We start from the raw sequence: 14,847 nt of genomic DNA, 5'->3' as shown, positions 1-14,847 counted from the left end.
ATGGTAGAAGTCACATGATGAAAACTATCATCTATATTCCATATGTTGATAAAATTGACATTTAAAATTTAAAATATTTAAATATTTTTAAATGTATATAAAATTCTATTTACTTTATTTTGCAGGAACACACCACTTCTGCCTTCAGGTCCTCTGTGTTCATTTGCAGCTACACATTTGCACCTTCGAAGAATGCAGTGCTTTTAGTTGTAACCTCAGGCTAATCAATGACTTTCTGGGCTCAACACAAAAAAAAAAAAAAAAAAAAAAAAAAGAAGAAATCCAACAACAGAATTCCGTGTATGTCTACATATATACAAATATTTATATTCTAAGTAGTAGAAGATAACTCAGTTAATCAGTTACAAATAATAATTTTGTCTATGTAACCAATATTTAACTCTATTTTATAAGAGGGCTCCAGCCTGCTCATTTCTATAGATTCTTCAAAAAAACCAAAAAAATATCAAAAAACAAGAAACAACCCACAACTTCTAAAAGGAAGACAGGATCAGTGGCTCTGTTCATACACCTAACACTCTAAAAGGAATTACCTAGGTATCTATTCTATTACCTTTTATGAAGCAAATTATCAAGAAGATTCAAGTTTAATCTTCAAATTTAATGCTTACCTGAACAAACAGCAAACCAGTCACTATTCAAAGAGTTCATATAAGCAAAGCACCTCATATGCAAAACACCTTAACTCTGTGCCCATGCAATAAATGAGAGAGACATGCGAATGACCGGAATGAGAAAAGAAATAGATCAGCATTTCTCATGACATCACAAGCTACAGACTAAAATCTACAACAGTTATACCACTAGCACCTTTCAGCACTATTTCCCTTCCAATAATTGGAATATCTACTTGATGACTGAAAAAGATTTTACTTGCACGTTCTTATCTCATGATAATGGCCCTTCTTTAGAAGACTTTCTGCACAACTGTTTCCTTAAGTATGTGGCTCCAGGCTAAATATTCTTGCCCCATCATAGGGATATACTAATCCCATTGCTCAAATGGGAAGAAAAGAAAGTTATGCAGTTCAGGCAACCCATTCATATCCACCTGTGCACATTCAGCCTATGTGGCTGTTCTTGTGCCAGAGTGGGGAGACTTCACAGAAAGTGAATTCTATGCTAAATTGTCACTACTGTACCCTACCCATGCTCCAGCTCTCCTCCAATGCTGCCTCTTCTCTCCTGGACTAAAGCTGGCCTCTCTAGAGGACCACTGCCCCATCAGTGACCTCACTCAGGAGGGGAATTTGGTCAGAAACTAAGAATGTGAGATGGGGCGTGAAAATTACAACTCCAAGAACATCATGGTGCTTTTCCAAGGGAGTTTTTTTCAGGTTTTGGTGATTAGCATTTTATGAAAGGACATGTGAGAAAGAAATGCTTAGAAATATACATATATATAGATATTAAAAAGTTGTGCAAAAAAACACCAACTTGTTTTCAGTTAAATAGATTTTCAATAGGAAAAAAACCCCAACCATCCATTCAGCCTGATGCTTCTTCAATAAGAGAGAAATCGAGCTTGCAGAATATAATTGACCAGCATGGAGTTTTGCCAGGATACCAAGATAAACATAATTACTCGTATTAAGAGTGTTAATTAATTGTTTGTGAACACAAATAATTGGCTGCTTGGTTTTATAGCTCATTAGAAAGCCAACAATTCTATTAGACATTGTCCAGTAGCCATCCTAGGACCACTGAACTGTAATCACCAGAAGTCTGAAACTAAGCCAGTAAAACTCAGTGAGAGGTTGACCACTGAAACCAAGCTCCAAGGAAAAAGATAGTGATGCCTAGTAAATGAATATTAACAATTTCTGGATAAAAGAGGGTCTGGTTTTTGTTTTGGTTGTGGGTTGGGTTTTTTTGGGGGGTGGGGGATGTTGTTTTGGTTGTTGGGTTGATTTTTTTTTATTTGGTTTTTTTGTCTGTTATATAAATTGTTTTACCAAAGATCTCTTTAAAAACCCCAAAGAGCTGCCAGGTGGAGTTAACCAATATTAGTTATGAATTAGTGACCTCAATATATGTTACCTATGAAATATTATGCAATTAGAAGTGTAAACAGTGATCTCCAGCAGCTTCCTTGGCAGAGCTACGCACAAGCACTGTGATAGTCAGCTTCACAAGAGCATGATCCGCACCTGCTGGGGGTTATTGATTAACACGGGGAGCACCTGCATTCTTGGCAGACAATAACTATATTCTTACAAACCACTGATGGGCTAAACAAGCTATTAATGACAGGTTGCCCTTCATCATTTAAAATGGAGAGACTGCTGCTTGACCACAAGGACAAGCAGGTTATTGCTTTGAAATGTTATACAAAAGACACAAATGAGGCGTCTCTAATGAATAAACCACACGGAAGGCTCCATGCTTCTTATTAAGCAGAGCTAGTAATAGAAAACAGGACCTAATCAGGGTTGCAGATATATTATCCTCTATGACAAGGTTTCTCCAGTTTGTTAAAATTTGTTACTCAGGAAAGGAATTGCTGAGTATAATTCAGCAAATAACCACCAAAGTTCTTTGAATAAATGCTTCTGAACTGACATAAGTCCTGGTGGTCAGCTGGAGTGCAGCTGTGGCCCACTCGCATGGTCAGGCAGACAGACTGTACAGCCCTTCCACCCAGCAGCAGCAATTGGCACAGGTCCTCCAGGAGGGCCAGCTCTGACTGACTGAGAAACAGGCACATGGACCTGCTGGGAAGTTCTCCGATGTACAAAACAAGTATTTCTGCAATCGAGTGAATGGGATATGCACACAGATAAATGGGAACATACAGACCCCATAAAGATTATATCCCAAATTGCAAACACCCCTTTTTACCAAAGGGATTAGATAACAGATTACCAAGTCAATATAAAGACTTCTTTTTTTTTCTTAAGGGTGGAAAACTTCCTCACAAGTATTTGGAGATGTATTAATTTAAAGGAATCATGTGGCTTAATTCTTCCACAGAATACCCCTATAATTTATTGGAGTCCAAAAGGTCTTTGTGAAGCTATCTATCTGACATAACGTTGAGCTATACAACAGTTTCCAGCATGAATACTCCCATCTGTGGGTGCCTTGGGAAACAGTTCATTTCCTTGAGTACCCACTCCCAGGACAGATCTTCTAAGATCACAGGGAAAACAGAAAAAAAAGTCTCAAACCTGGACGGTTTTCACAGATCTTTCAGAGAAATACAAAGCAGCCAACATATTTAATGAAGATAAAATTTTATTCCAATGTACAGTGAGTTACCCTGCAAAGAAGTTAGGGCAGCATAACTCTGCAGAGAATCTTTCCAGTTCATTTTCCCCAAATCCCAGAGAAGCCCAGTGCACCCCATTCCTGGTCCACCTACTCCCCAGGCTACTCAAAACCCATCGAGCCTCTCTTCCCCTGCACCTGCTGGGGCGAGGTGACATTATAAATCAGACCTGCAGCTCTCGCTATTGCAGCACTCCTAATTTAGAAAAAGTACCCGTCATGGTCATCTGTCAAGACTACAGCATCTTTATAATGCATTAGAAAAATTCTCTGAACCCATCAGATTACAACTACCTGACACCAGCAGAGGAATGAAACATTTTAAAAATTTAAGAGATTCAACTAGCATGCAGGATACCAATGGAACTAGCAAACAAGATTAATTTTCAAAGGGCTTCAAGAACTATTCATAACACTCAGCTATTTATTCTATTTACTGATTCAAAAATACTAGTTGCAATGGAACATTTAATATGCCACCATTATAAAGGGGAAACTATTGACAACTATGCCAGAATATACATCCTTTTCACCCTGCCGTTACTCCAAGAAGATATTGGTACACAAGCTCCTACAAATCATATTTCCCAAGTGACTCCCAAAATTGGAAGCAACAACAGAAAAGCAATTTTTTTTCAAATGCTCATGCAATACACTGTGATATTATTTTAATAGCAGTATAGAATAGTGTATATTATTTAGATACTACATGAAAAAATTAAACATGAATTTAAACACTTCTCATGATGTACTGAGACATACATGCCATTAATAGTGAATTTTTTGATTTAATGGGACTTAATAATCTGTTAAGATTAACTACTTAATGTTCTGATGATTGCTGATGCTAACATCCTAGGCTCAATGAGTTTCAGACTTGTGACAATATTGTATCTTTTCCAGTTTTGATCAACTGATTAGTTTTTAATGCTAAGTATGCCTTGCCATCACTTGTGGTTTTAATATGTTTACTTAAACCAAAAACATTTTGCACCTCAATTATTATTTTATACTGCAGCACTGAATTTAAGTCAATACATTATTCATAAAGCAAAGACAAGAGAACAAAACAAAGCTATGCACTTCTTTCAAAGACTTCAAATTACTAAAACATACCATATTTATGCATGCAATATTTGGTGGTGTGTGTGTCTTTTTTTTTTTTTTTTTAATCACAAGTTTGTTGTTTTCAGATCAGGATATGCCAAAAATCCAACACCAAACAATTTTTGTTTATAATTAAGGCAATCATCAATCCAAGGATTGTAGTCCATTTTATTTCATCTCTACATCAAAAAAAGTAATTTAAAAAAATTAAAATTCCCTTGAAATGGTAAGATAAATGAAAATGTAAGTGCCTTCCCATAATAACAGTAAGCTGACCCTCTGGGAAATGGTTGACTTTCTCAATTCCAGGTATTCAAAGCTCATTCAAAAGTGTTCATTTGGAATGCAGATATCAAAGATGATGCAAATGTTCAAGAGAAAATTAAAACTTACCAGATGTTCTAATCCAGCTTTGATGTTTCCAGAGTCCCTGTAACAGAAGAACAAAAGTTCTAAATAGTTGCTAAATCCTTGTCTACAACAATTTATGTTTAACTCAGAAATGTCAAAGCCATGTAATTTCTTGAGTATGTAAAATCTTCTACTTTTAATATCTTAATCACTGCAATACCTAAAAAGTATTAACTATATTGATTAACCTAATGCACAACTACAGAATTATTTAAAACCTCAAATTTTACCTGCCCGGAAATTGCTATAAACTCTAGCCATGCAACAGGACACTCATTTAAAAAACAACATTTTTAACATAATTATCCCCCTATTCGTACTAGAAATAATAAAACAAGACCATGCGTAGTGCAATTTATCAAATCCACATTCAGTGGCTCATGGTTCTGCTTTGCCACTACTTCAATAATAAAATTTTGTGACTGTTTACAAAGGTGATGGACTGAATAAATTGTATAGTAACCAACAAGGTCGTGGCAAGCATAGTAAAACTTTGCACTTGACTCCTGATAGCTGAAAACCATACAAATGTACAGATACAAAAATGAGAAGTAATGTTGCATAAAGACAGCTGTGAAAAAAATGGACCAACTTATCAGAGTTAAAAACACTGAAAAGCAAGGAGAATTCAGAGTAAAAATTAATTCTTAACAGATGCTGATACATACAAAAAATTAGCCTGAAAGAAATTTGAAGCAAAACAAATTTTAAAATCCCCAAATCCCAAGCTACTAAACAAGGAGGCTGGTTTCTGCTTTCATTGACTTCAGGCTCCACCTACTTCCAAGAAATGTAACTGTACCTCTTGAGGAAGATGTGCTACAACAATGACAAACAAGGAGAAACCACCCCATAAGGGTTTCAGTGTAATATGTATTTATAGTATTAATTTTTCAACAAATTATCCAAAAATATCAAAATACAGAAGCAAAAGACCCAACTAAATTCCTCTAAGAGAAAAGTATTTGAGACCAAGGCTTCCATTCTCTTTAGTGCTTGCTACAGGCTGGGAAAGGCATAATGGGAAGTTACACCCAAAAAATGATTGTATGTATGAAATTTTATTAGATACCGAATAAGGCTACATTAAATTACACATTTTACCATCGCTGTACAGTATTTTAGACTTTTCACAGAAAGCTTTTATGATTTTATAAAGCTTTCAAAAAAATCTACTATGTACCTTTGTTCTATTTGAATATATAATGAACGAAGCAAGAGAAAAAGATGTACTTTCCTTACACCACTATTCTGTATTCTCAAACAAGAATTTATTAGTTGTGCTCATACAATATTTAAATAGAAATCATCTCCCACATCTATTTTTGAGGTGCTAAATGACTTTAAAGAATTAAATTACTTTGGAAGCAGGATCCAAGATACAGATTTAAGGAGCTCCCAACTACTGGTATAAAAGCTGCCCTGTTAGTGGTCTGTCTCCTGCACCATCCCTGTCATGACTTCATCAATATTTGTGCAGCTCCTTTTTCCCTGTGCTGAAAGCAGACTTAATTCAATTATAGGTCTCAAAACTGATAAAAAAGGTCCTGAAGTGGAAAATGCAAAGAGATTATTGGCAAATGAATAAAGATTTGTATCGAACTAACACACAAGAGTACAGCAGGGTTGGGGTTTTTTTTTAATCATTCCCTGTCTTAGGTCTTCTGGGAACAGTAAGTTTCCCTTCCCCTCATGCAGCACATCGATTTCTGAATTAGACTGCAATATTAAATAATTAATATACTTGCCATGATTGATGTTTTGCATTAGTTGAATATTAGGTTATCAATCAAAATCCACTTGGTTTAATGTAATAATATTGAAAAAGTGTCACTGGCTGTTCATCCAATTTGTAGTTGAGGCAGCACAGATAGCAATATTGGTGTAACGCAAGGCTCTAACGCAGGAAATACAGCGGTTGAACATACATAAGGCAAACATTATCAAACTAACCAGGACAAGGTTGAGGTTGTCCTAAATAAACCTTGTGGCACCTGTCACTTCCAATGAAAACTCCTTCCAGCTGGAGGCTGCCGTGCATCAACGACAACTACTGAAGCCAGGGCATAATGTTATCTTCCCAGTTAAAAAATAATTACACAAATAATACTTCTGTTAATGCTATATTTCAAATACTGTGTTATGCAAATTATGTAGACCTGTTACGTAGACCTCTAGCTCAGTCTAACACAACCTTAGATATCTACCAAATACCTTAATCATTCATACTGTAAAACACAACAAGTAAAAGGCAAGAGCTTTTTTATGCACATCCAGTATTATAATACTCCTATAAAGGAACACCGTAAGAAAGTTACATTAATTCAATATCATTATCAAGTATTAATGTTTTATTCAAATTTTACGCTACACCATACAGTTCCCAACAAGATACGTATTTTCCTTTCCTCCTGTCCCCAGTGCACCACATTTATTCTTTTGGTTCATTAGGCAAGTTTGGTTTTATTCCTGAGTTGTTCTTCTTTCCACCAGAGCAGCTCTGGAAATATATTTCCCCACTATAGCCAAAACTTTGTGCTGTAAAATATTAGTTGATGTGCATATATGTATATTAAAATTGTACATTAGAAATAGTAAGCGTCATTCTCATGCTAATCCATAGGTTAGCTTTTGGTAATGCCAGGGGAAAAAAATGCAGCTAAATTTGAATCATGGTCATGAGGGACGTGTAACAACAACAAGACAGGTATCCCATTAAGCAAGCAGAGCCAGCCTTTGGATTACTTAAAACCATAGCACAGGTAACCAGTTGAGATAGGGTTAACTTATTAGTGCTAGCTCCTTTGCCAGTAAAGTAAACTAAAAATATTCACTAGTACTTGCTGGAGATCTTGATTTTAACCTGGACGTATATCCATGTTCATAAATATAGGTGCCCATATAAAAGTAACCATTAATCAAGGGAGCTGAATAACATGCAATATCTTCAAAATATGCAAACTTTAGCTATCATAAAATAACTTAAGATTTCAAAAATAATTTACTTTTTACTACATTTATAAAAGTTTCCCACAGGGATTGTAGAGCAAATACTTGGTTTTGCACAACAGAGCTAAACAAATTACTCGGGACATTTATACACAGTACTCTGGAGCAAAGCACTCTCAAGAAGCTACAGCATTAACATCATTCTACAATGCCAGACTTGTTTTATTACTGTGAGGCTACCAAAACCAAAGAAATATTTTTAGTTGTCAGTACAGTAGGCAATTGAGCAGAGTAGGTCTCTGTTATACTCTTTAAAGTGACAAACAATTGTGAGAGCCAAGTTTAATCTGTGCTGTTATCCATATCAGTAGCATCGAGCTGGAAGTATTCTGCAATTTTAAAAACGTATTCCAAATAAAAGCTAACCAGTCATGTTCATTTCCTCTCAAGTTGTTATCAACTCATTCTCAATACTTCCCCTATATTTGTAGTTAATAATATCCTTTGCTATAGCTTTTTAGTTAGAATCCATAGGCCATTGAATAATTCCATGGGTTATCTGTATCTCCGGATAAAATCGGATAATTCAGGTCGAAGGGCCTCTATAGGTCTGCAGCCCTACTGCCTGCTCACAGCAGGTCAGCTCTAAGGCCAGACCAGGCTGCTTAGCCTCCCCAGGCAACCTGTCTTGCTGATTAAACGTCTTCACCAGGAGCATCTTCCCTTCTATCTAGTCCAAACGTCTCAGTGACCTCCCTCCTCATCAGGCTGGGCAGCTGCTGTCAAGTGCCCTCGGAGCCATCTCCTCCAGTTCCCCAGGTCCCTTTCCAGGGCAAGCACTCCAGCCCCAGACTGTCTTGGTGGCCTGAACTCCATGCTAAACAGTCCCAATATCTGATTTATCTCTTCAGAAGCCAAATGAATAAATAAATCATCCCATCATTATCAAGGCCTTTGGCAGAATCCCCTCCAGTTCCACAACGTTAACTATAAACTGCAAAGAAAAAGGTCATACATAGCATTTCGGGTCAGGCTGCACTACACTCTCAAATAAAGGCCTTTTAACTCCACTCTTCATGAATGCCAACATGTTAATGTTGTTTATCAGGCAGTATTATGCCAAGTGGTTACAGATAATTTTCATAGAGCTCTCTCACCCTAAAAATTTTCTTGGATCAATCAACAAGCACATCACGTAATCCTTTCAATAATGTGTCAAGTATCATTTTAAATTAATCCCTTTTTTGTCTCAGTATTCCTCATGGATTAAAAATCTCATAGTTAAAGATGTTCTTGGAACAACTTTATGGTTGGTTGTTCTGTATCCTCATTTAACATGCTGCTTCTGCTTAACGTCATGTAATGGCCTTCCCTACAGGTCTTCCTCAGAGTAGCACACTATTTTCTTTTGCACGTTATCAATCCCCACCTCTAGATAAACAACCTCAAAATAAAGAGCTGAATCTCTTCAGAGCTTCTTTATGAACTTCAGCAGGTAAAAATATATTAAACACTCACCAATACAAGCAACACAAAACAATATAAACATATTATGCAAAACCTGCTAGAGTGGTGGTCTTGAAGCTTTTAACGTTTTTCTAACTTTCATCTCACATGCACATTTTAGAATAAGGCATTGTGTGTGCTCGTACACACACAGCTTAATCACAACTAAATGATTAGCCTGTATGATGCGCTTGTGACCTTATCACCATTTTGTGCTGCATTTATGCAAACACTGAAAGCATGTTATATTCTGTAATAGCTTCACCAACTAATTTTAAGTTCACAGAACAGCCAGACATCAAGAGTAAAACAGTCATTGCCAGATCATGCCTTTGCTCAATTCCAGAAAAAAATAAAAGCCTAGTGTAGAAAAAAGTCTGTTCTGTCAGCAACAACTAGAATAAAATCACACGATTATCACATTTGCACAGTGACTGTTCAGAAGGTACTACGTATTTGAAGTTTTTCCCTGAACTAGCTTGAATTTCAACTTTAAAGTCAGTGTGTCCTGGACACAGTTTTTAGAAATGGGTACCCCCATCATATTTGACTAAATTTTATAGGTTTTTTTTATATTGTTGTGTTTTCTGTAAAATTATAGGCTAATGTTTCCAAATCTGACTTCAGACCATAGATACTTATTTCAGTAGGTTTTGAAAGACACAACAAAGATTACATAAAAATCTAAGCCCTATGCTTGTCCTCTCCTTCAATATCACCTTTAAGAGGACAGTGCTGACAGTCCTGAGTGAACAGGTAAATTCATATCTATTGACTTTTGATGACAAGCTGGTCTGATACTGCACCAATGGTCTGGCAGAACTGCTGGCAAAGACTACATAATGTGAAGAACCAGAACTCCAACAAACATGTTGCTCTTCAACACTACTGTTTAACCTCCTCGGTTATAAAGAAAAGTAAGGCTCTATTTTTGTAGCCATAAGTGGAACTGGCTTCAAAGGGAGCATAAAAAAGGAAACAAGAGAAACCCATAAAAGAAAGCTATTCCCTCCTGCCTCTCCTATACAAAAACGAAAGAAAACACTTTGTTGTTTCTTGAAAGTAACCAAATAATGTATGCAAACAATATTACCAATAATGAAAACAAAAATCTTTGCAATCTACTACTTACGTATGTTAGGGAAAGACTCAGTACTACATGTATCTCACAGAGAATCCCTTCACAGTTGTAATGGCTTTAAGAGCTGTGGCTTTTTATATCTAAACCCTCTGTTTTCTTCCGTTATTGGAGATCCAATCAATCAATAAAATGACTACAAAATAAATCAGTGAAAATAATTTAGCAGTGTGATGCCAGCATCAGAGAGGCTATGGGTAAGAAGAAACACAGGGCAGTAATCCAGCTGTTATTCTGACAGCACTAAGAATCCAGAAACCCAACATAATACAACAGCTGAGAATTTTCTTTTGCACATAAGAGCTCAGCAAGACGAGATATAACTAAACTAGTAATTTTACGCCCCTCTTTCTAATTTTTTGTGCAGAACAAACTCTCATCCAAAAGAGCAAATGGTTAGGGAATCGTATACTCTGCTAGGAAAAGCACACGTGATATTTTTGAAGAAGTATGGAATGTTGTTTTGCTCTTACTTAATATCAGAGTCAAATGATCTGGAACTGATCCTGAAGGGTAAACACTCTAAAGCTGGTGGTGATGTGGTCTGTGGCTCCCTCACTCCGATCATCCAAATAATTTATTCACTTGGGAAAAAATGGTAAGAAGTTTGGCCAATTACCAACAAATTTAAACGTAACAAAGATTCAAGAAGAACATATGAAGGTCACTTATCAAAAGCAGGAAGAAAAGCAGAAGTCACCCCCGCACACAAACACATACAGAATAAGTGGGAACTGCTGAAGAACTCAGCAGAATATAATGCAAGGTAAATTGAATGATGCTAAAACCAGGGACTTTAAATAGGACATAAGGTGAAACAATTTCCATAATATGTTATCCTAGAGAGAAGAAAAATCAGTACCGAAGAGACCTTATTAAATATTGGGGGGGGGGGGGGGAGGGAGAGGAGAGGAAATATATAACTCTGACTCACAGAGTAAAATTCAAGATTTCATGCAGGGGGTAGGTGAGGAAGAGGGGAGCAGGAGGGGAAAACAGAGTGAAATACAGTGTTGATAGAATCAATATTTTCAAATAGATGCTACCAAAAAAAAAAAAAAAAAAAACCCAAAAAAAAAACAAAACCACAAACCACCACCAAAAAAAAAAAAAAAAAAAAGAAAAGAAAAAAGAAAAAAAAACCAAAACCTTTTTCCGAATAAGTATTTCTCAGGTAAATAAGAGCCAAAATAACTACCTCAAAAGCTCCCAATTCCGTTTTACCAAGACTTCAGGTCAGATATGGAAATCCCATAAATTATCAAAGCAGATTCCTTTATCCTAGTTTTCTTTTCAAGCCATTCCTCAGATAAACCTGGCAATTCAAGGGACCTCAGAACATAAAAGTCCTTGGAGGTTTTATGTGGGTTTTTTGTTGGGTTCCCCCCCATCCCTTCCCCCGGGTTTTGGTTGGTTGGGGGGGATTTCTGTCCTGTTCTGTGCACAGGGTTCCCTTCACAAAGAGTAAAACCTTGTTAATAAGCGTTTGCATTCCTAGCAAACATAAGCAATTAAGCTTCAGGCTTTGGAATGTCACTGTCTCTGTTAACCAGTCTTAAATAAATTAGACAACTTTGGCCTGTTTTACCTTTTCTGGAATATTATTTAGTAGATATTCAATTAAAACACATCCTGTAGGTGAAAGTGTATGAAAACATTTCTGTAATGGACATTAGAGGTAGTAGGAAGTGTTGCTAATTAGCCTCAAAGTACAAAATAGATTACAAAAGTAGCAAAAAGCCCAGCAGTGTAAATGCACAGAAGGCTGCACTGAATATTAAACAAAGCAGAGCAAGTTTTAATGTTGGTAAGCATAACTATAGTAAAAACTCTCTGGACTAGTAAAGAGTGTTACAGGTTAATGAGGAACATATAAAGAGAGCACAATAATTATCATACCTAACACCTTACCATCTGTGTTTGGATGACTGCAGAATATAAACACAGTTTATCAGCATTAAGTTGGAAACTAATTACACATGTATTTCTATTAGCATACTGTTAGGATAAATATTTCAAATCGTGAGATTTTCCTCAGCTGCACTCAACTCTCAGTGCTGAAGAATATTAAACCTAAGTATAAGTCACTGAGAAAATTTAAATGTTCTAAGCAATAAAACAATTTGAGTACAATAAATTTTCCATTTTTGGAAAGCTTCTAAATCCTCCTCATTCACCCAATTACTACTGTACTTAACCTAATGAAATTTTATTCTGTAGGAACAATACTATTCTTAAACAAATTTTTGAAAAATATAAGATTAAAAACTTCTAGACAAAGAATAAACTCCTAGAGAAAAGATGCAAATAAAATTACTATCATAATCTTTTGGGTTTTATTTGCAAGTATAAAACTGAAAAACAAAAGCATGGAACATAGCATCTGTCATATCAGAATATAAAAAGATGATCCTGGCACAAAATGAAAAAGCTCTAATTCATTTGCAAATCAAGCCTGCCAGTTCTATTTCAAGCTGGCGGTAACTGTCAAGAGTTAACAAGATAATCACTTTCAATCCTGCCTTCAATGGTACATTACACTGTTATTCCATTCAATAGGGCCGTTCTTTGGGGCACTAGATGAATGGTTTTCATTTCTAACTCACACAAAAAGTTAAAAAAAAAAAAAAAAAAAAAAGTCCATGGGGCTTAAGAAAGAAATCCCTTTATGGGCAGTTATCTGCCGGCACTCGCTTTTAGGCAAAATGAGATATTTGGATACATTGGTGTCCATTCACTTCCTCTATTCCTTCAGGCCCTCGGTCTGTTGATATTAACAACATCAAAAAAATAAAAAAAAAAAAAAATAAATAAAAAAAAGAAAAATCACACCAAGCCTGTTTTGTTTGCTTGGGTTTTTATTAACCTATCTATGCACATTAAACAAGTTATGTAATGATGTTTTGTAAATACTTCAAGAATACACATCTCAGCGTGCCACACTGAAATGACATTGTATTTTCCTATTTAAGCGGATCCATCCCTATCTAAATTCATTAAAAACTGTACAAAAAATAGTAAATGCTGAAGAAAATTGTGCTTAGGGAAACAGTAACCAGTTCCTCATTAAATATTCAATAAAGTTACCGATTAAAGACACTGCCTTTGAAACAAGTTAATCTAGAACTCATCCGTAATTAAAAAAAAAAAAAAAAAAAAAAAAATTATTCCATGCTATGCATTCTTCCTGAAAGGACAAAATCTTATAGAAGTTTAAGTATTTAAAGCTTATTTACTGGCACACAACTTTCTATTAATCTCTGTTTAAAATAAATAAATAAATAAATAAATAAAAAGAAAACGACAAAAAAACAAACCACCCCAAGGAAACCCCAAACCCCTTCATGTTTTTGCTCATCACTCAAAATTCCTATTGTAAGATACTACCTGCATGTTTAGGCTGTATTGTACAGATACACATTCTGTTATTAAATATTCTACAGCCACAATTTAAATCTTCCATACTAACTTCACAAACAAGTTACTAAATCTTTTCTCTTTTCTTTCTTTTTTCCTTTCCTTCTTTCAGTCCCCATAGATCTCAGTTCACAGAGCAAAGCTAATCTCTGTATTTAGTATCTTAACTAAGTTAAGCTTATCCAGCCTCAGGTCTGTTACCCATAATCAATGCCAACAAGCATACTGTGAACACCCATCTGTAGATACATTTTATTTACTTTTTTTCATCAGCATAAATAATTTTCTTCAAACTCAGGGACCCACCTTACAAGTCACTTCTTATGCTACTTGCATACTTTACAAAGAAATTTCTTTATCATCTTTATCATCCATCACTACAAGTCAGAGAACTTTTTCCACACACCCCTAGTGCAAACGCTTCTTTATAGTGAGGGTTCCTTTTATGAGAAATCTAAACACCAGAAGTTACTGGCAGACTCACAGGCTTTGGTTTTGTTCTTTGCACAAGTTTCTTCCGAGGTTCTAAACAGAGATGTTCTTATAATAAAAACAAAAATACGGTAATAAAACTAAAAACTATATGCCTTATTTATGTAGCATTAGTCAAACACAGTAACTTTTTGCTGCGTTACTGCCCTTCTTTCCTGAAAAGAAAATAAAATAAAAATGCATTAAAAGTTGACATACTTTGGAAGGATCTTGAAAGAGCAAAAGATGTTGCACTTAAAACACCAATAACTAGAAAGTGAACAGATGGATTTCAAACAGCAGGTCATGGCTTTAGGTAAAATTAGTACAGTCCAAAAAAACCCAGAAACACGCCATAGAATGTGGGATGTGTTTCCTTTCTCTCTAGGCAGCTGCAATACAATGCTGGTACTGCTTAAAAAGAAATAATTTAAAAATAAAAACAAAAATACAAAACATAGAACCACAGAATGGCTTGGGTTGGAACAGACCTTAAAGCTCCTCTAGCTCCAACCTCCCTGCCATGGGCAGGGCACCTTCCACTAGGCCAGGTTGCT

At 35.7% G+C, this 14,847-nt stretch overlaps 1 protein-coding gene across 1 annotated transcript in view; it reads right to left on the bottom strand.

Annotated features, from left to right (window-relative positions):
• Positions 1–14,847, bottom strand: part of RSRC1 (arginine and serine rich coiled-coil 1) — a gene marked incomplete at its 5' end in the record, with an annotated part of 168,841 nt that overhangs the window by 90,559 nt on the left and 63,435 nt on the right. The window contains one exon of the mRNA XM_030496208.1: positions 4,792–4,828. Within this exon, the coding sequence (XP_030352068.1) occupies positions 4,792–4,828 (37 nt within the window). The remainder of the gene's footprint in view (positions 1–4,791; positions 4,829–14,847) is intronic.

This window comes from Strigops habroptila, chromosome 8 (assembly GCF_004027225.2).
Source record: "Strigops habroptila isolate Jane chromosome 8, bStrHab1.2.pri, whole genome shotgun sequence".
NCBI lineage: Eukaryota > Metazoa > Chordata > Aves > Psittaciformes > Psittacidae > Strigops > Strigops habroptila.
This window is presented reverse-complemented; position numbering and strand designations above follow the sequence as displayed.